Source organism: Silene latifolia, chromosome 7 (assembly GCF_048544455.1).
Source record: "Silene latifolia isolate original U9 population chromosome 7, ASM4854445v1, whole genome shotgun sequence".
Taxonomy (NCBI): Eukaryota; Viridiplantae; Streptophyta; class Magnoliopsida; order Caryophyllales; family Caryophyllaceae; genus Silene; species Silene latifolia.
This window is the reverse complement of record NC_133532.1, coordinates 113,018,301-113,038,037: the sequence shown is the minus strand read 5'-3', so window position 1 is coordinate 113,038,037 and position 19,737 is coordinate 113,018,301. Positions and strand designations below refer to the sequence as shown.

The 19,737-nt window shown below is 38.9% G+C and overlaps 1 protein-coding gene across 1 annotated transcript; it reads left to right on the top strand.

Moving 5' to 3' along the window:
* Positions 1 to 2,899: 2,899 nt before the first annotated feature.
* LOC141590543 (uncharacterized) lies at positions 2,900 to 3,439 on the top strand. The gene has a single exon (XM_074411124.1). The coding sequence runs from the start codon at positions 2,900 to 2,902 to the stop codon at positions 3,437 to 3,439; it is 540 nt and encodes a 179-aa protein (XP_074267225.1).
* Positions 3,440 to 19,737: the final 16,298 nt, after the last annotated feature.

The window sequence follows — 19,737 nt, the reverse complement described above, 5'->3', positions numbered from 1 at the left end:
ACGGTCAAGACTTGAGTAAAGAGCTTTGTTCATCATAGCTAACGGGTCAAAACAATGTACATGGACAACTAAATGAGACTCAAATGCAAAGACAAAGCAAATTATCATCATTGCTATACAATTTACCAAGACTCGACTCAAAATAAATAAAAATATGTTTTTGGATTTTATAATTTTTCAATTTTTTTGATTTTTTTTTTTTGATTTTTTTTTTCACACACAACATAAATAAAAGCACACAACAGAAATAAACATACTCCCCCAAACCGAAATGTCACAGTGTCCTTATTGTGACGCCTATAGCATAACAGTCACACAAAATTCCAGCAACCTAATGGGACACAACTAACAAAAGGGAAAAGGGGAAAAATAAATGCAATGAAACAAAAACAAGAAAGATAATACCAGCTGTAATGCAGTAGCCTCCCCCAAACCAGCTGGAAAGAGAGGGATGTAGTGACCAGCTGTCACTACTGGGCTCCATCATCATCATCATAAGCATCAATATCGGCATACAGGGACATCAACTCAGGATCAGGAACGGCGCTGCGGCCTCGACCACGAGTGGCTCTCCTAACACGGCCTCTGCCACGACCACCTCCTCCTGGAACAGCAGCAGCAGAAGTAGAAGCATGAAACTGACCAAACGGTCCTCTCTGGGAGCAAGGAACACCGGCGTCCTCTGCAAAAACAGAAGTAGCCTTAGGGGGGTGGACGGGAGTGTAAAAGGGACGGCCCAAGTCACCATAGGCAGTACTAAACTGTCCAAACTCCGTAGGAGTGACTCCATATAGATGGAAAACGCGGCTATCATCACTAGGAGTGGTGTAATAGCTAGGTGTCACACCCCTATACTGGCTCCCTGAAGCAAGAGATATGGCCTCCATCTGTTCCCACATCCTCCTCTCTGTCAAAGCAGTGTTGATGCCCGTATGCATCCTCACTTCTCGTTCAATAACCGGATCAAAATGGTAGCCTGAAGCAGGATAGGCTGAAGGAGGTGGAGGATGAGCAGGCTGGAATGAGCCAGGCAGATGTGTAGTGGGTGGACGACGTCTCCGGCGCCCGCTGGTGGTGGTAGTAGTACTAGACCCATGAAAAGTGACTAGAAGGTCCTCAGGAATCAGATAAGTAACGGGTGGGGGTCGCTCCATAGCCGTACTCTCCTCAAGGGGGTTGACAGCAGGTAAACGGGCGTAAGGTAGAAGCATGTAAGACTCGCCTCGGACCCTCCAGTAATGGTCCTTCCCATTCTTGATGTCAATATAAGAAATTTTATAACGGAGGTGGTCATCATCAACAAGGGGCTCGTGGTCATCCATGGGCTCATAGGGATCATCACCCTCAAAATCACAAACAGCCCTAGCTATCTTGGTGACAAGAGCACCACAATCAAGGTTCCCATACCTCCCAATCATCCTATCAAAAGCCGAGCACACAAGAGCAGGGGGAGAGAATTGGAATGTCTCCTCCCTATAAGGATTCAAGTAACTAGCAAGGATTAAGACCTCAATAGTGGAGGTCTTACTCTTGTCGTGCCGGCCATACAACAAATAACTCAAATACCTCAAGAACAAACGAAGACAAACGTGTTGGACGTCCAACAAAGCCATATCACTGATATCCGCATCCGCATAACCGGTAAACAATGGAAAATATCGAATAGCGGACAGCCCACCAACACCATATAAATCTCCGTCTGTATGCTTATCTATTCCCAGAATTTCTGACAGACGGTCAAAGGTTAAGGACCTTTCAACATTAAGCAATCGAAACTTGATAAGATGATCACTGGAAAAGTAAGTAAATGAGCTCAGAAACTCGAGGGTTAAAGCGGGGTAAGATAATTCATGAAGTGTGAAAAGACCCTGCAACCCTATCTCATTGAACATGCCAAACATAATGTCATCTATCCTCAATGTTCGCAAAATTTTCCTATCCACGCATCGAGTGGCACTCATAGATTAACAGATACTCGAACCTGTCCTTTTGTGCTTTGTCACGGAATTCAATGAATGGGTAGTCGTCCAAAGGAGACAAGTCGTCCTCCGAAGACACAACTTCTTCGGGAATCACCTCGGGTTGCTGAACCGGGGCTCTCCTTTCTCGAGTCCTCTTATTTCCTTGCCTAGAAGTTGACATTATCTACATAAAAGCAAGTAGACAATTAAACTTCAACCATAGCATATGACAATCCCGGTTTTTGGCATAAATGGGTCAAAAAATCAATTTTTAAGACTCAAAATCACAATAAAAGCATCCAAAAACTTAGGGGAACATGAGTATGTATCAAATAATGAAGAATCCAAGCATAAGAACACAATTTCTAACAAATTTAATGCATAATTTCTACCCGGATTTTGAAGAACCCTAATTCCCAAATTAGCAAATTAGGCATGAATTTCAACAATTAAGGGGCTAGAAAGCAAGGAAATAGCAATTGTATACTAGCAAGGGAAGATTCAATACAATAAACTCAAGTTATAAGCAAGAAATTTCAGATTATCTCAAGACAAATTAGGCAAATTTCGGGACATACCTTTGCAAAAATAGCAATGAATCGCGAAAAATAAGCACAAGAGAGTAATGCAAACAAGTAATAACCAAGTAAACACAAATTTTGAGTGAGATTTGATGATGATTTATGATGAATGAGGAGAAAAAGAGCAATAGAGGAGGAAATATGCAGCAAAGAGGGCACAAAAAGAAGAAGGGAAGTGAAAGAAGTAGAGTAATTAAAGCATAAAACCGGTTGAAGAAAAACGCGGTTCATGATTATGATTATGAACCTACTCTTAATTCTAGTTGGGCATGGAGAAAGATTTGCCAAACTAAGAATTTAATGAAGCCTTTCCTTACTTCTCCTTTGTTTAGTCTGAATGTCAGCTACACTGTTAGAATGGGGTATTCTTGGCTCCTCCCTACGGCTGCTAATGTGACATGGTATCCTTGGTCTCAGAACAACTGGATTCTTCCTAAGCATCGTTTTATAGGATGGTTAATGGTTCAGCAGAGGCTGCTCACACAAGATAGACTGATTCGAATGAACATCCTACAGAGTAATCTTTGTTTCCTCTGTGGTGTGGCTCCTGAAGATCACTCTCATCTCTTCTTCTTGTGTAAGTACAGCCAGATATGTTGTGGTTTGGTGTCTACCTGGTGCAGGTTTTCTATTCCTTTAAAGGACAGTGTAGAATGGTGGGTTAATGCTCGGTTCAGGTCTCTTTGCCAGAAGAAAATACTTGGCATTATTCTGGCAGCTTTGATCTATCAGCTGTGGATGTGTAGAAATCGTAGTAGAGTGGAGCTATCTCTTTCTCGGCCTGAGGTGGTGCTTCACTTGGTCAAAAAAGATGTGGTTATGAGGATACATTCGTGTAATTGTAAGATCAAAAATGTCATGGTTCAACAGTGGGTGCATACGATTTGTAGTAACTAAGGATTGTTAGCTTATAACTATGCCTTATAATTGTAATGTTTGGAGTATTTGAGCTTTAATGAAAAGTTTACATTTTCCCAAAAAAAAAAAAAAAGAAGAAAAACGCGGAACCCGGTTTATATTGGATCCTCGATCGAGTCACGCCTAGCTCGATCGAGGATCCAAAATCCTGACTAGCCCACTTTCGTTTTAAACTTTTTGAAATTCTTCACTGGTGCCTCGATCGAGTCGCAGCTGGCTCGATCGAGCTGATAGGTTCCTCGATCGAGTCGCAGCTGGCTCGATCGATGAAGTAGGCTTTGGCTTCTTTTTTCGTCATTTGTTACTCATAGCTTCAAATCCCGTCAAAATTCCTGCAAATAATACTTGAAAGCATATCAAGTACCCTCTCCTCATCTCCCAAAGTTCAAGGAAACATAAAAACAAAAAAAAAACTTAATTTTGAAATCCTAATTACAAACTAATAATTTACAAAATCCGAGCTGCCTCTCGGTAGCGCTGGTTTTTGCGGTCCCGCACGACCGTAATTCTTCATTAGTAAGAAGAATTAATGGCAAAGAGGTCCAAAGCCTCTATTACCCCGACATACGCTCCTTCATGGTAGATCTTCAATCGTTGCCCATTCACTTTGAAGACTTCCCCTTTGTCAGTTTGTAGTGTAACTGACCCAAACTTGTTCACATCAGCTACAGTGAATGGTCCAGACCATCTACTCTTCAGCTTACCTGGAAACAAACTCAAACGAGAGTTAAATAAGAGAACTTTATCACCAACATGAAATTCCCTTGGCAAAATATGCTTGTCGTGCCACTTCTTCATTCGCTCCTTATACACTCGAGCACTGTCATAGGCATGTAGTCGAAACTCATCAAGCTCATTCAACTGCATCAGTCGTTTCTCACCCGCCAGTGAGGGATCCATATTCAGCTCCTTTATGGCCCACATAGTCTTGTACTCGAGCTCCATAGATAAATGGCAGGATTTGCCATAGACGAGACGGTACGGTGATGCTCCAATCGGGGTCTTGAATGCAGTACGGTAAGCCCACAAAGTGTCATCGAGCTTCCGACTCCAATCCTTCCTGTTCTTGCTTACTACCTTTTCCAAGATTTGTTTCAGCTCTCTGTTGGAAATCTCTACTTGTCCACTGGTTTGAGGATGATATGCCAATCCTCTACGGTGTGTAACGCCATATTTCTTCAAGAGAGAATTAAGATGACGCTCATTGAAATGCTTGCCTCCATCACTGATCACTGCGCAAGGCACTCCAAACCGTGGAAAGATAATCTTCTGAAACAGCTTAACAACAGATTTAGCATCACAAGTGGGGGTGGCAACAGCCTCCACCCATTTAGAAACATAATCTACGACTACTAAAATATACTGATTCCCATGAGAAGTAGGGAATGGCCCTTGGTAATCAATGCCCCAAACATCAAAAATCTCTACTTCGAAGATTCCAGTTTGAGGCATCTCATGCCTTTGCGAGATATTGCCCGTCCTTTGACATGCATCACAAGAACGGACAAAAGTAGTAGCATCTTTCAAGATAGTAGGCCAATAAAAACCCGATTGCATTACCTTAGCAAATGTCCTAGAAGGACCATGATGACCTCCATAAGAAGAAGAGTGACAATGAGAAAGGATGGCACGTACCTCACCCTCTGGAATACATCGTCTGTAGATACCGTCTGCGCACTCCCGAAATAGATATGGGTCGTCCCAGAAATATCGCTTCACGTCATGTAAAAACCTCTTCTTCTGCTGATAGGATAGATCAAGAGGAAGCATACCTCCCACCAAATAATTGGCATAATCTGCAAACCATGGAGTATTTGCAGCTACAGCTAACAGATGGTCATCTGGAAAAGAGTCATCAATGGACAAGATCTCTCTTCCTGCTAATCTCAGCCTAGATAAATGATCTGCAGCAACATTTTCAGCACCAAACTTATCACGGATTTCCAAATCAAATTCCTGTAATAATAAAATCCATCTAATAAGCCTAGGTTTAGCCTCTTGTTTGGTTAAAAGATATTTCAAAGCTGCATGGTCAGTATGAACAATAACTTTAGAACCAACAAGATAAGCTCTAAATTTGTCTAAAGAATAGACAACTGCAAGAAGATCCTTCTCCGTAGTAGCATAGTTGATTTGTGCATCATCAAGTCTTGCTTGCATAGTATATGGCATGTAACACCTTGTCCTTTCGCTGCCCTAAAACAGCTCCAACTGCATAGTCACTGGCATCGCACATAATCTCAAAAAGAAGGCTCCAATCCGGAGATCGGATAATGGGAGCTGAGATAAGAGCTTGTTTAATCCTGTCAAAGGACTTAACACATTCGTCAGTAAACACAAAAGGTGTATCCTTATGGAGTAGCCGGGTTAGAGGTTGAGCAATTTTAGAAAAATCCTTAATAAAGCGGCGATAAAACCCTGCATGACCAAGGAAACTACGCACACTTTTAACATTAACCGGGTACGGGAGTTGCTCAATTACGTCAACCTTAGCTTTGTCCACTTGAATACCCTTACCTGACACCAAGTGACCGAATACCACCCCTTCAGTAACCATGAAGTGACACTTCTCCCAGTTGAGAACAAGGTTGCTCTCCTCACAGCGCTGCAAAACCTTAGTCAAGTTTCTCAAGCAAATATCAAAATCAGTACCATATACACTGAAATCATCCATAAAGACCTCCATAATAGACTCTATGTAATCAGAAAATATGGCCATCATACAACGCTGAAAGGTAGCAGGAGCGTTACATAAACCAAAGTGCATCCTCCTATAAGCAAATACACCATATGGACATATGAAAGTGGTCTTTTCCTAATCGTCACGATGTATGGGTATCTGAAAGAAACCGGAGTAGCCATCTAGGTAACAAAAATAACTATGACACGCTAATCTCTCTAACATTTGGTCAATGTAAGGAAGTGGGAAATGGTCCTTTTTAGTGGTCGTGTTCAACTTCCTATAGTCAATGCACATCCTCCATCCTGTAACAAGTCTAGTAGCAATCAATTCATTCTTATCATTTTTCACTCTTTGTAGTACCTCCTTCTTAGGTACAACTTGGACAGATCGACCCATTTAGAATCGATATAAAGAAAATAATACCACCATCAAGTAATTTCTGTACCTCTTTTCTTACCACCTCCTGCATTGGAGGATTTAGTAAATCTCGACCTTGTGCACTAGGCTTGTGGCCTTCTTCCAGATGAATTCGGTGCATGCAAAAATCGGGACTAATACCTTTGAGATCATCAATGCTATACCCAATTGCCTTTTTATGAGTTCTCAAAACAGTCAACAAAGCAGATAGTTGACCTTCAGTTAGGCTAGCATTGACAATCACTGGGTTCATTTCACAGTCATCAAGAAATTCATATTTGAGATGAGAGGGAAGAGGTTTTAATTCAGGTTTCTTTACCTAAGTTACCTTAGGTGTGACACCCAAACTATATACCTTCTGATGTGGGCATTCCTCTCCAGTTAGAAGCTTCTCAATCCGATGAACTTCTGGACTCCATGAACCGATCGATCGGTGGATCGAAACCAGGGCAATCTCAGAGGATCCCCTGTCCAAACACATAGGAAGACATTCATCAATAGTAAAATCAACAACATCTATACTATGACAAGTCTCTTCTATCATGGGGTTTTTCAATGCTTTTTCCAAGTTAAATATAATCGTATCATCCCCCACAGCTAAGGTCAATCTCCCTTGCCTAACATCTATAACCGCCCCATGATATGTAAGAAGTCGACCAAGATGATAGGGATTTGGTTGTCTTCAGCCATGTCCATGACAACAAAATCAACGGGGATGTAAAACTTCCCAATACGAACAGGAACATCCTCCAACACCCCCAGTGGGTGCTTAACTGATCTATCGGCCATCTGCAGTGTCATATTAGTAACTGTCAACGGACCCATATTTAATTTCTTACAGACAGAATACGGCATAACGCTGACACTAGCTCCTAAATCGCAAAGAGCTTTACTAATAGAAAGATGACCAATATGACAAGGGATAGAAAAACTTCCTGGATCCTTTAATTTAGGTGGTGAGTTGATTGGCAAAATGGCACTGCACTTCTGAGTGTAAGCAATAGTTTCCACCGCATCAAAGGATCTCTTCCTTGTCAAAATCTCCTTCATGAATTTTGCATAAGTCGGCACTTGAGTAATTAATTCAGTAAAAGGGACACTTACCTGTAGATTCTTCACGACCTCCATAAACTTACCGAACTGCTTATCCAGCTTGGATTTTTGTTGTCGATGAGGAAAAGGTAGTGCAATGGTTATGGGCTCGGCTTGCTTGACCATAGAAACAACTTTTGAAACACCGCCAGCTGTCGATTTTGGTTCCTCGATCGAGCCAGGGGTGACTCGATCGAGCTGGATGGATCCTCGATCTAGTCGCCTGTGACTCGATCGAGGAACCTTTGCAGGTTCAGCTCCTTCGTCTTTTTTACTTTTATCGTCAGCTCGTGTTTCAACTTCGTCAGGTTCTTTCTCATCATCACTAAGCTCCAAATTACCCAATCCTTTGGGATGCATATAAGGGACTTCATCAACAGTAATGGGCACTTCATTCTCAAGACTTTGCAGGTCGGGAATCACATAAGAAGTACCGCTCCTCAGCTGAATAACATTAGCTTGCTCATGAGCTTGTTTACCTTGAGGAGGAAGACCTACGACCTGTTTTGATGGGTTTTGAAGTGCCATCTGAGCCACTTGATTATCTAGAATCTTGTTATGGGCAATCAGCTCAGAAATTTGAGCCGTCTGCTTCTGCTGCATTGACAAAGTTTGTTGCAAAAGATTGCGCAACTCTGCCATCTCATTGTTCGGAGCTTGTTGAGGAATTTGTTGAGGAGTTTGCTGAGGAGGCTGTTGATATTGATTGTTAAACTGCTGGCGTCCTTGATTCTGCCTTTGATATCCCCCTTGTTGTTGATTAACGCGATTGTTGGGAGGGATATAAGTATTCTTTTGCGGTTGTGACTGCTGTGGGTTTTGCACATTCTGACTAGACCATTGAAGGAACGGATGTTCTTTCGTTCTTTCATTGTAAAAGTTGGAGAAAGGTGTACCTTGTGCACCTTGTCTGTAAGCTTGAAAGGCATTAACCTGCTCTAATGTGCTCATACAATCAGCTGCACTGTGACCATCTATGTAACGCCCCGTAATTTCGGACCGTTAATATATTTCGAAAATAATTTATTAATCAAATAAAATTTGATATTTAGGTATTTAAAGTAAAAATAATTCAAAGAAATATAATTTTATTATATTTTGAAGAAAAGTATTTATTTTGATAGTTTCGAGATGTTTAAAAATAGTTTAAACCGTGTAAAACTTTTTATTTCGAAATAAGGGCGTATCGGGGGGAAAATGACAATTCTTTTGAACATTGGGTAAACGAATTTGGAAATGGGTCGTATGAGTATTCAATTTTCTTGTAATCTCGTGTTTAAAAACTTTGGTCTTGTCGGAATTTGCATTTGACGTACGGTTTTAATTATTATCGAAACGAGCCAAAACCAACTCGTAAAATCCCGACTCAAACCCGACTCCCTCCTTTCCTTTCTCCCTTTCCCGCGGACCACACCCCCTTCCTTTCTTTTTTTCTGATTTCCTTTGTTCATCTACATCTTCAACCTTCTAAACATTCAAAACACCATTTTCATATACATTTCAAGCTAAAATCGTCACATCTCCCTCATTTCTACTCGGATTTTCACGAAATTTACATTTAGAATCCCCCTTGAGATCTATAACCTTGTATGTTTTAATTTCAGTTTTCTTGAAGTTGTTTTAAGACGAATTTTGGGTAATTTCGGTTTTATGTACTTATTTGTGTGTTTTATTGTTTGTTTAATTAGGTGAAGAATTGGAGGACGAGTTTGGGGACTCGTATATTGTCGAGGATAGCGGCTAGTGCTTGTTAGGGTTTGGGTTTTAAGGTGCTAATTGCTCATTTTCTAGCTTAAGGTAACATATTTCGAGTTACTCGACGAATAATCGTCACAATCTTTGATTTTTGTATGTTTTTGGTGATTTTTAATTGAGTAGAAATTTTCACATGTTTAAATTTGATGCATGCATGTTTAATCCATGTATTTTTGTTAGTTTTAGTTAACATATTAGTATTGGGAACGATTAATTATGTTTCAGACGGTCTTATACTAAACAAAAATGGAAAAATGGTGGTGTAGGGGTGTGACGGTAGCGGCAGCCACACGGCAGCCTTGAGGTTGGCCGGGTTGGTCCGTTGCTTGTTTCGCGGTTTTTTCGTACAATATTGGTCATTTCGGGTTAATTAATGTTAAAGTTGTATAAGTCACATATGAGTACACTTTTAAATTGAATCATACTAGTAGTAGAAATTATTCTTATATTGGTAGTTAGCATATGTTAGTATAGGTTATAAAATGAAATGGTAATAAAAAGGCTTAAAATGAATAATGTTAGTAGTAAAGATAATGAGGTTGGTAAAATTAAGTTTATATTGATAGTTATCACATGTTAGGATAGTTTATAAGATGAAATTGTAATGATTAGGCTCAAGGTAAATTTTATAGCAATAATTGCCATGTTTTGATGATTGTGCGAAAAAAACCGAGCCTTAGTCCCTTTGATCGATTCGATGTCGATTAATTGAGTGATTGGTCACCGCAATTTAACCCGTACTGCCGCAGGGCTGGGGTTGCGGGTAAAAATTCGGTTGGATGAAATTTTATATGAATTAGATAATCGGCCTTTTTCTTGTTTTAGGCCATTTATCAAGTTTTAGTTCACATGTATAGTTGATTGTATTTAATAGTATCTTATATTGTAGAAATGGCCCTAGATTCCCTGAAGCCTTTAATATGGTTAATATCGTTAGAATTGGTAATTAGTATTGAATACTTATTGAGGTTACTGTTGGATTATCTGCTGAATAGACATTTATATAGCCTTTCACATGATAGAATGTTAGCATTTAGGTTGGTAAGTTGGACTTTTTGTCCTCTTATGGTTAAGTGGGTGTCTTACTTGTCTTGTGTGGTGTGGGCTAAAGTATTCAAGCTGGGACTAGCTGGGACTAGGTCCTAGGTGAGTATTTCGGCCTTCATCATAGATAGGTCTTTATAGTCTTTGACGAGTATATGTTCACTGCTTGATAGCCTTTGTGTTCCTGACTAGTGGATTTATATCCAAGTTGGGGCATGACCTCGTTACTTATTTTGATAGTAAGTGGTCAGCTTAAGTACTAGCCAACCCTTTGGTGGACTCCTTAGGGTACTCACTTTGTTTTAGAAAAATTGTGGGTCTTGGGTGCGGTGGTGTGTATCCGCATGTCTAGGTCTGCGCAGATTTTAGGCTAGGGTTGTGTTGTGTCTTGGCCATGTTTTATTAATATTAACCGCTGAGCCAAGATACCGGTTCGATTACCTTCCCTACCTCGTGGTATAAACTCGAGTTACAAAGTGACTATTGACCGTACTAAGAACTTATGCCTGTCTTTGATATATTGCTCTTTCTTGTATGGTGATTTTATGAATTGTAATAGGTGAGATGTAAGCCGGTTACAATTGATAAAGTTTGGATTACTATTTGTTATATGTTTCACATGATAGTTAATTTGGGCAGTTTAGGGGTCATATGTTAGAATACTGGGTAATTAGATGATTTATCATGCTGATTACATGTTTCATTACATGTTACATTATATATGACGATTCGTGGCTGGGAGGACTCGAAGTTACTCCCCACTGAATTGTGGCTTTCGTGTTTGTATAAAATGCGATTGACAGGTTGTTGATGCTTTATTGGGGTCACAGACGAGCTAGTGAGCATAAGGAACCTTGGACCTAGTTTTGGCTATTCTTATAGTAAACCTTTTAACTTTTGGTTTTGTATATTATTTGAAGGGACATATGTCTCCTTTTTCTATTTTGGGTTTGTATCTTTACATTTTCTTATCGTTAGCTATGTGTGTAAATTAGTTTGTTAGCATTGCAGGTTTTGGCACCCGTCTCTTGGGAATGTTGGAAATGTTGTGATTGGTTTAGAAAATTTTTTGAAATTACAGGTTTTTGGCTAGTTGAACCAATTACAAACATATCCTACCAGTTTTTCCGTAGAATTTACGCCTTTATTTAACGCTAATTTTAAGGGTGTCACAGTTGGTATCAGAGCCTATTGCTCCCGACGCACGTTTGTGCACCCCACTTAAAATCACTTGACCTTTAAATAATAAACTTGAGAGAAGGGTAGGATGGGTAGAGTTAGGATTTTATGTGGTAGTCTGTTTGTGATTGCTAATTGTTAGGTTTGTTGGTTGTTAGTTTTTAATTTTGGTGCCGTTAAAGATTGGTTATGCCAAATGAAGAATGCTTCCACTTTCTCGATATTTCTTTCCGTATTCAGTGTATCTTACCTTAATCTTCCAATTTCGTTGCTCATTCGTCTTTCAAATTCCTCTTATCTCGCCTTGGTAACTACTCTTCAATTCTTTCTCCTGATTCATCATTGGTTCGTTTTCTCCTTATAACAAAAGTCCATGTGGACACCTTCCTTTTATTCCGCAGGATAGTCCCCTTGTTTAAGAGAACCCGGTTTTTAGAGAATGTAACTTTGGAGGGCGTGAACGAGTTGAGAAATTGATTGTTTAAGGTTTGAGTTGTATAGGAGAATATAACTTGGGATCCTTTGGTTAGTCTTGTTAGTTGTGCTTGATATGGGAGCCTAGTGAGTTGAGAAACACCTTGGGATTTATGACTATTGAGAGCTTGTTTGTTATAGATGATTGAGCATGGGTACTACCTTAGTACATAAGATGGAATGAACCTGAGCTACTTCATTTGAGAGTCTTGATGTTTCTTGTGGAAAATTTAAGGAATAATAGTTAGCCCTAATCCTTGTAAGCCTTGAAAGGAATACAATAGGACATTGACGTTGATTAATGGATTGGTATCGTACTTTGGAATTAGTTAGTTTGTTAAACCTTTTGAGTTGACCAAATCTAGTATAGAGTAGCCCTTGTTGACCTTTCGAAATTTGAGAACACGTGGTTGACCTTTTTAATCATATCTGAATTTGGGAATTTTGGTGGAATGTTGTTCAATGTAGTTCGTGAGTTCAAAGATGTGATTCTAATTTATGGTATCGGAGACTAGAAGTATTAAGTCGTGAGATGAGGGAGTAAACAAGCCATGGTACTTGGGGATGACATAGTAAGTGAAGTTCGATGATGAGAATGGTAAAGGAGATACTTTGGGACATGGATGGTAACAAATGAATTTGTGTGGTGAATTGATTTTGGCTCTTAGAACCAATTGAGTTGAGGAATACCTACCATTGTGGAGTCCTTGTTAGTCCTATGATTTGGTAGACTTTTGAGGCTTTGTTGAGCACCTTAGTGATGTAACCTTATCATATCGATCATAAGCTTTGATGAGTGTTTGGTTAGCGGTAACCCATTCATTATGCCACTGCTATTCTCCTCTCCTTCTCTTTAGCGTTCGTTGAACCCTGTTTTTATGTCGAAGTTTACGTATCTTCTTCTTGCCCGAGATGTCTTCTTAACTCGAGTACCTCTTATTTCTGTCAACCGTTATCTTTACGGTCCGACTCCTTAGTTTCCTAACTTGTCATGCTCATGCACCCTTCGAAAATATTTTACCGTTTCTCTATCCCGTTATAACTCCTTATCTACTTAGTGTAGTTGGTACATTGTTGACCATGTTTACAGAGTTAGTGGGATGTGATTTGAGGATTTTTGTATTTTGATTTTTGTCGGGAATTAGTGTAGGAGTTTGTGTCTGTATTTGACCATGTGATATAAGAGCTGGATTTTGATGGAATTCTTATGATGGCAATGTTGTAGTCTCCTTGCGAGTTAAGGTTCGCGTGTTTTGGTGGTATAAGACTCACTTTGGTTTCGATTTGAGGATGAGACTAATGGGATTAGTTTACCTTGGTGGAGTATTTCTATGGTTATTTTGGGTTTGTTTTGGGCATTGTTCGTTCGAGAATTGTTCGTTTGTCATTTGATCCTTACTTTACGGTATTGGGGATTGATAGCTAAGTCGGTGGAATGTTATTGTAAATTTGGACCTTATATTTAATCCTTTGAGGAATCTTTCTATTGGAATTGGAATATTGTTGGGAAGTAGGATAGTGAATCTTGAGTAAACCGATCAGATGATTTGTGTGATGAACCCATTTATCTTATAGTTAGTGCTAATTATGGATTGGATAGTGCAACTTGTTACTTGTGGGTTGGTTTCAAGCATGAATGCGTTTGGGAATATTGAATCTTAGTAAGGGTATAATATTGTTACTAGTTTCGACTTTGGATTTTGATTTTGTTCAGTGGAGGATATTGGTGGAAACATTTTGATTGGGAAATGGTTAAGTTATTTGTAGAGGATAGGATTGTCTCAAGGATTAGCTTATGCGTAGACTTGTCGATGAGTGGTTCAGATGGCTCTTTGGATTAGTGTGGCCTCTGGTTGTTGCCCTGTTGATGTTCGGAGGACCTAGCAGGATGACTCGGTGGTTGGAAAATTGAGTGAACCTTTCTCGATGTACCGATCTTCCTAATTCCGATCTCCGACAATTGTCATTCTTGCTATTCTGGCTTGTTCCGTTGTGTTCGCCTTTATGGAACTCATTTGACCTCTTGTGTAAAGCGTCTTGTTCGTTGACATCTTTATTGACTTCATCCAAAAATTCCACCTTTAAGAGTTCAATTCCTTCTTATCTGTTGGGTGTGAGTTCCCTATCGCGACTTGCACTTCTCGTTCCCGAGTTGTTTTCCATCTTGCATAGATTCTATATAGTTTGAGTAAACTTTTGATTCATTTTTCCTTAATTTGGAGTTAAATCTACAAATTGACCTCTTTCTATAAATTTTGAAAATGATTTCTCACTCTCTTTCCACCCTAGTGTTCGATTGGATACCTAAGCTAATTCTCGTTTTGTGTAATGATTCCTTTTTCTTACTCTTTTTCCGCGTTACTAAGCCTTATTTAATCATAATTAGTAAAGATATTATTCTTATTATAGAACTTTAAACCAAAAATTTTGAAAATGCTTTTATGATTTTCAATGGTTTTAACATTAGTGAATGTTAAATCTCGTTGTTGGAGACGTCCCAATAATGGGTTTTCTCATTTATTGGTGTAGAAATATTTTTATATCTTGATATGAATGTGGATATTCTTGTCTGATCAACGAGAGTATCACCGTTTCATTGAAAAGATACCTATATTTTCCTATGATTATATTATTAAGATGTTGTATACTATAATTTCTCCTTCTAAGTTTCGAGGGCGAAACTTTTTAAAAGGAGGGTGATTAACGCCCGTAATTTTGAATCGTTAATATATTTGAAAATAATTTATTAATCAAATAAAATTTGATATTTAGGTATTTAAAGTAAAAATAATTCAAAGAAATATAATTTTATTATATTTTGAAGAAAAGTATTTATTTTGATAGTTTCGAGATGTTTAAAAATAGTTTAAACCGTGAAAAACTTTTTATTTCGAAATAAGGGCGTATCGGGGGGAAAATGACAATTCTTTTGAACATTGGGTAAACGAATTTGGAAATGGGTCGTATGAGTATTCAATTTTCTTGTAATCTCGTGTTTAAAAACTTTGGTCTTGTCGGAATTTGCATTTGACCTACGGTTTTAATTATTATCGAAACGAGCCAAAACCGACTCGTAAAATCCCGACTCAAACCCGACTCCCTCCTTTCCTTTCTCCCTTTCCCGCGGACCACACCCCCTTCCTTTCTTTTTTTCTGATTTCCTTTGTTCATCTACATCTTCAACCTTCTAAACATTCAAAACACCATTTTCATATACATTTCAAGCTAAAATCGTCACATCTCCCTCATTTCTACTCGGATTTTCACGAAATTTACATTTCCGGAATCCCCTCGCCGAGATCTATAACCTTGTATGTTTTAATTTCAGTTTTCTTGAAGTTGTTTTAAGACGAATTTTGGGTAATTTCGGTTTTATGTACTTATTTGTGTGTTTTTATTGTTTAATTAGGTGAAGAATTGGAGGACGAGTTTGGGGACTCGTATATTGTCGAGGATAGCGGCTAGTGCTTGTTAGGGTTTGGGTTTTAATGTGCTAATTGCTTATTTTCTAGCTTAAGGTAACATATTTCGAGTTACTCGACGAATAATCGTCACAATCTTTGATTTTTGTATGTTTTTGGTGATTTTTAATTGAGTAGAAATTTTCACATGTTTAAATTTGATGCATGCATGTTTAATCCATGTATTTTTGTTAGTTTTAGTTAACATATTAGTATTGGGAACGATTAATTATGTTTCAGACGGTCTTATACTAAACAAAAATGGAAAAATGGTGGTGTAGGGGGTGAACAAGCGGCCGGCAGTGCCCACGGCAGCCTTGGGGTTGGCCCGGGTTGGTCCGTTGCTTGTTTCGCGGTTTTTCGTACAATATTGGTCATTTCGGGTTAATTAATGTTAAAGTTGTATAAGTCACATATGAGTACACTTTTAAATTGAATCATACTAGTAGTAGAAATTATTCTTATATTGGTAGTTAGCATATGTTAGTATAGGTTATAAAATGAAATGGTAATAAAAAGGCTTAAAATGAATAATGTTAGTAGTAAAGATAATGAGGTTGGTAAAATTAAGCTTATATTGATAGTTATCACATGTTAGGATAGTTTATAAGATGAAATTGTAATGATTAGGCTCAAGGTAAATTTTATAGCAATAATTGCCATGTTTTGATGATTGTAAAAATCGAGCCTTAGTCCCTTTGATCGATTCGATGTCGATTAATTGAGTGATTGGTCACCGCAATTTAACCCGCACTGTCGCAGGGCTGGGGTTGCGGGTAAAAATTCGGTTGGATGAAATTTTATATGAATTAGATAATCGGCCTTTTTCTTGTTTTAGGCCATTTATCAAGTTTTAGTTCACATGTATAGTTGATTGTATTTAATAGTATCTTATATTGTAGAAATGGCCCTAGATTCCCTGAAGCCTTTAATATGGTTAATATCGTTAGAATTGGTAATTAGTATTGAATACTTATTGAGGTTACTGTTGGATTATCTGCTGAATAGACATTTATATAGCCTTTCACATGATAGAATGTTAGCATTTAGGTTGGTAAGTTGGACTTTTTGTCCTCTTATGGTTAAGTGGGTGTCTTACTTGTCTTGTGTGGTGTGGGCTAAAGTATTCAAGTCGGGACTAGTGGGACTAGGTCCTAGGTGAGTATTTCGGCCTTCATCATAGATAGGTCTTTATAGTCTTTGACGAGTATATGTTCACTGCTTGATAGCCTTTGTGTTCCTGACTAGTGGATTTATATCCAAGTTGGGGCATGACCTCGTTACTTATTTTGATAGTAAGTGGTCAGCTTAAGTACTAGCCAACCCTTTGGTGGACTCCTTAGGGTACTCACTTTGTTTTAGAAAAATTGTGGGTCTTGGGTGCGGTGGTGTGTATCCGCATGTCTAGGTCTGCGCGGATTTTAGGCTAGGGTTGTGTTGTGTCTTGGCCATGTTTTATTAATATTAACCGCTGAGCCAAGATACCGGTTCGATTACCTTCCCTACCTCGTGGTATAGACTCGAGTTACAAAGTGACTATTGACCGTACTAAGAACTTATGCCTGTCTTTGATATATTGCCCTTTCTTGTATGGTGATTTTATGAATTGTAATAGGTGAGATGTAAGCCGGTTACAATTGATAAAGTTTGGATTACTATTTGTTATATGTTTCACATGATAGTTAATTTGGGCTGTTTAGGGGTCATATGTTGGAATACTGGGTAATTAGATGATTTATCATGCTGATTACATGTTTCATTACATGTTACATTATATATGACGATTCGTGGCTGGGAGGACTCGAAGTTACTCCCCACTGAATTGTGGCTTTCGTGTTTGTATAAAATGCGATTGACAGGTTGTTGATGCTTTGTTGGGGTCACAGACGAGCTAGTGAGCATAAGGAACCTTGGACCTAGTTTTGGCTATTCTTATAGTAAACCTTTTAACTTTTGGTTTTGTATATTATTTGAAGGGACATATGTCTCCTTTTTCTATTTTGGGTTTGTATCTTTACATTTTCTTATCGTTAGCTATGTGTGTAAATTAGTTTGTTAGCATTGCAGGTTTTGGCACCCGTCTCTTGGGAATGTTGGAAATGTTGTGATTGGTTTAGAAAATTTTTTGAAATTACAGGTTTTTGGCTAGTTGAACCAATTACAAACATATCCTACCAGTTTTTCCGTAGAATTTACGCCTTTATTTAACGCTAATTTTAAGGGTGTCACAATCTAAACCGCATCTAGCACAAGTCTCCTCTACTTGCTGACTCATGGCATGAACTCTTTCCTTACTACCCAATGATAGGGTAGTCTTTATCTCAGCAATCTAGGCAGAAATAGTCTCCAGTTGTGCCGCCAGGGCACTATCAACACCAGTACCTCGCGTGCTTCCCCTAGGATTTCCATACCTGGCGGTATGGGTAGCAATCTGATCAATCAACTTCCACGCGTCACCATCATTGGTGTTGTCTTGAAACCTCCCATTAGCAGAAGAATCCAAAAGGGCACGATGATCGTCAAACAACCCGTTATAAAACTGGTTGCAAAGGAACCACTTTGGGAAACCATGATGGGGAACTGATCGAACTAAACGCTTGAAGCGAGTCCAAGCTTCATTCAAATCTTCAGTAGCTCCTTGCTTGAAACTAGTAATTTGATTCCTCAAAGAATTAGTCTTTTGAGGTGGGAAGTACCTCTTGTAGAAAGCAAGAGCCAATGAATTCCAGTCTGTAACTCCTTCAGTATCCATATCCATATCTCTCAACCACTCAGCAGCTCCATCTTTCAGGGAGAAAGGAAAGAGCACCTGCTTGACCTGATCTTGTGTCACTCCAGCTGTTAATGGAATAGAACAACAGTAAGTGACAAATTTTTCCATATGCGACGCAGGATCCTCAGCAGCTGTCCCTCCAAACATATTTCGTTCCACCAAATTGATATACGATGGCCGAATCTGAAAACTTCCATTGGTAGTAGTGGGCAGCTTAAATCCTTGTGGGATAGAAGCTAAGGTCGGCTCAGAGTGACTGGCTAAAGTAGGCATGATGGGAGTTTCGGGAATATCATTTGTAACTGGAATTTCAGGAATAGGAATTTCGTCCTCTTCCTCATCGTAGGACCGATCGGCTGTCTCTGTTGAGCTCGCCGTTTCGACGTCAAGTATACTCAAGTCTTCTACTTAACCCACTTCTTGATTAAATTTCCGTCTGTAGCGAAAAGTCTTCTCAGGTTCAGGATCAAAAGGAATAATCTCGGACCTATTAGACCTGGGCATAAACGGAACTAACAAGAAAAGTGTGAGAACGGTCTCAAGGAACTGGGTTCCCTGAGACAAAAGACAAAATAAACACAAACAGACTAAACAATTGTTGCCTCCCCGGCAACGGCACCAAATTTGATGTGGCTAAAGTCGTATCACCAAACCAAAGTAAATCTATCTCAGGACTAACAAGAATAGCTAGCGATAAGCAGTATCGAATCCACGGGGAGGCAAAGTGAAAGCGTATCCGTAAATATTTAAGTTGTCTAAAAGGTAACCAATTTACGGGGGGGTTTGTTTTGTTTTGATTCTAATAAACTAATTGAAGTAATTAAATGAAGGTTTAACGATAATATTAAAGATCTAGGATTTACGGTTCACTAGGTCAATCAGTCGGAGATTATTAATCAATTGCTAAATCTATCAAGTTGTTTAAGGTCATAAGATCGGTCGACTCAATTATGCCCTTTAGATCGATTCAAACATGCGATCGCTATAATTAGATATAATCTATTTGATTATCGCAGCCTATATTAATTCTAACCCGGTCGGCGATAGGATTAATTCGCTACACTAATTAATAACTCAGGCCTCAAGTTGATTAACTAGAAGAAGTACAATAATCAAACAACAACTTAAACGATATCAATAGCAATTAATCGGTTTTCCCTTTTAATTAACCTAGACCCCCTTCATCCTAGATGAGGGAATTAGCTACTCATAATGATAACAACAACAACAACAATGATTAAGAATGAAAACATGATTGAAAGCATGAAACAATAATCAATGAACATAAAACGGTGAACGATTAATTAATGAGGAAAGATTAGTACCGTCACAAGGAAGAAATTAGGGTTCTAAGAAAGTTTCCAGCAGTATGAATGTAAAATAAAGCGTAGTCCAACAA

Excerpts from the sequence above, each read along its gene's own strand:
- LOC141590543 (XM_074411124.1), top strand. The coding sequence starts at position 2,900 with ATGGGGTATTCTTGGCTCCTCCCTACGGCTGCTAATGTGACATGGTAT.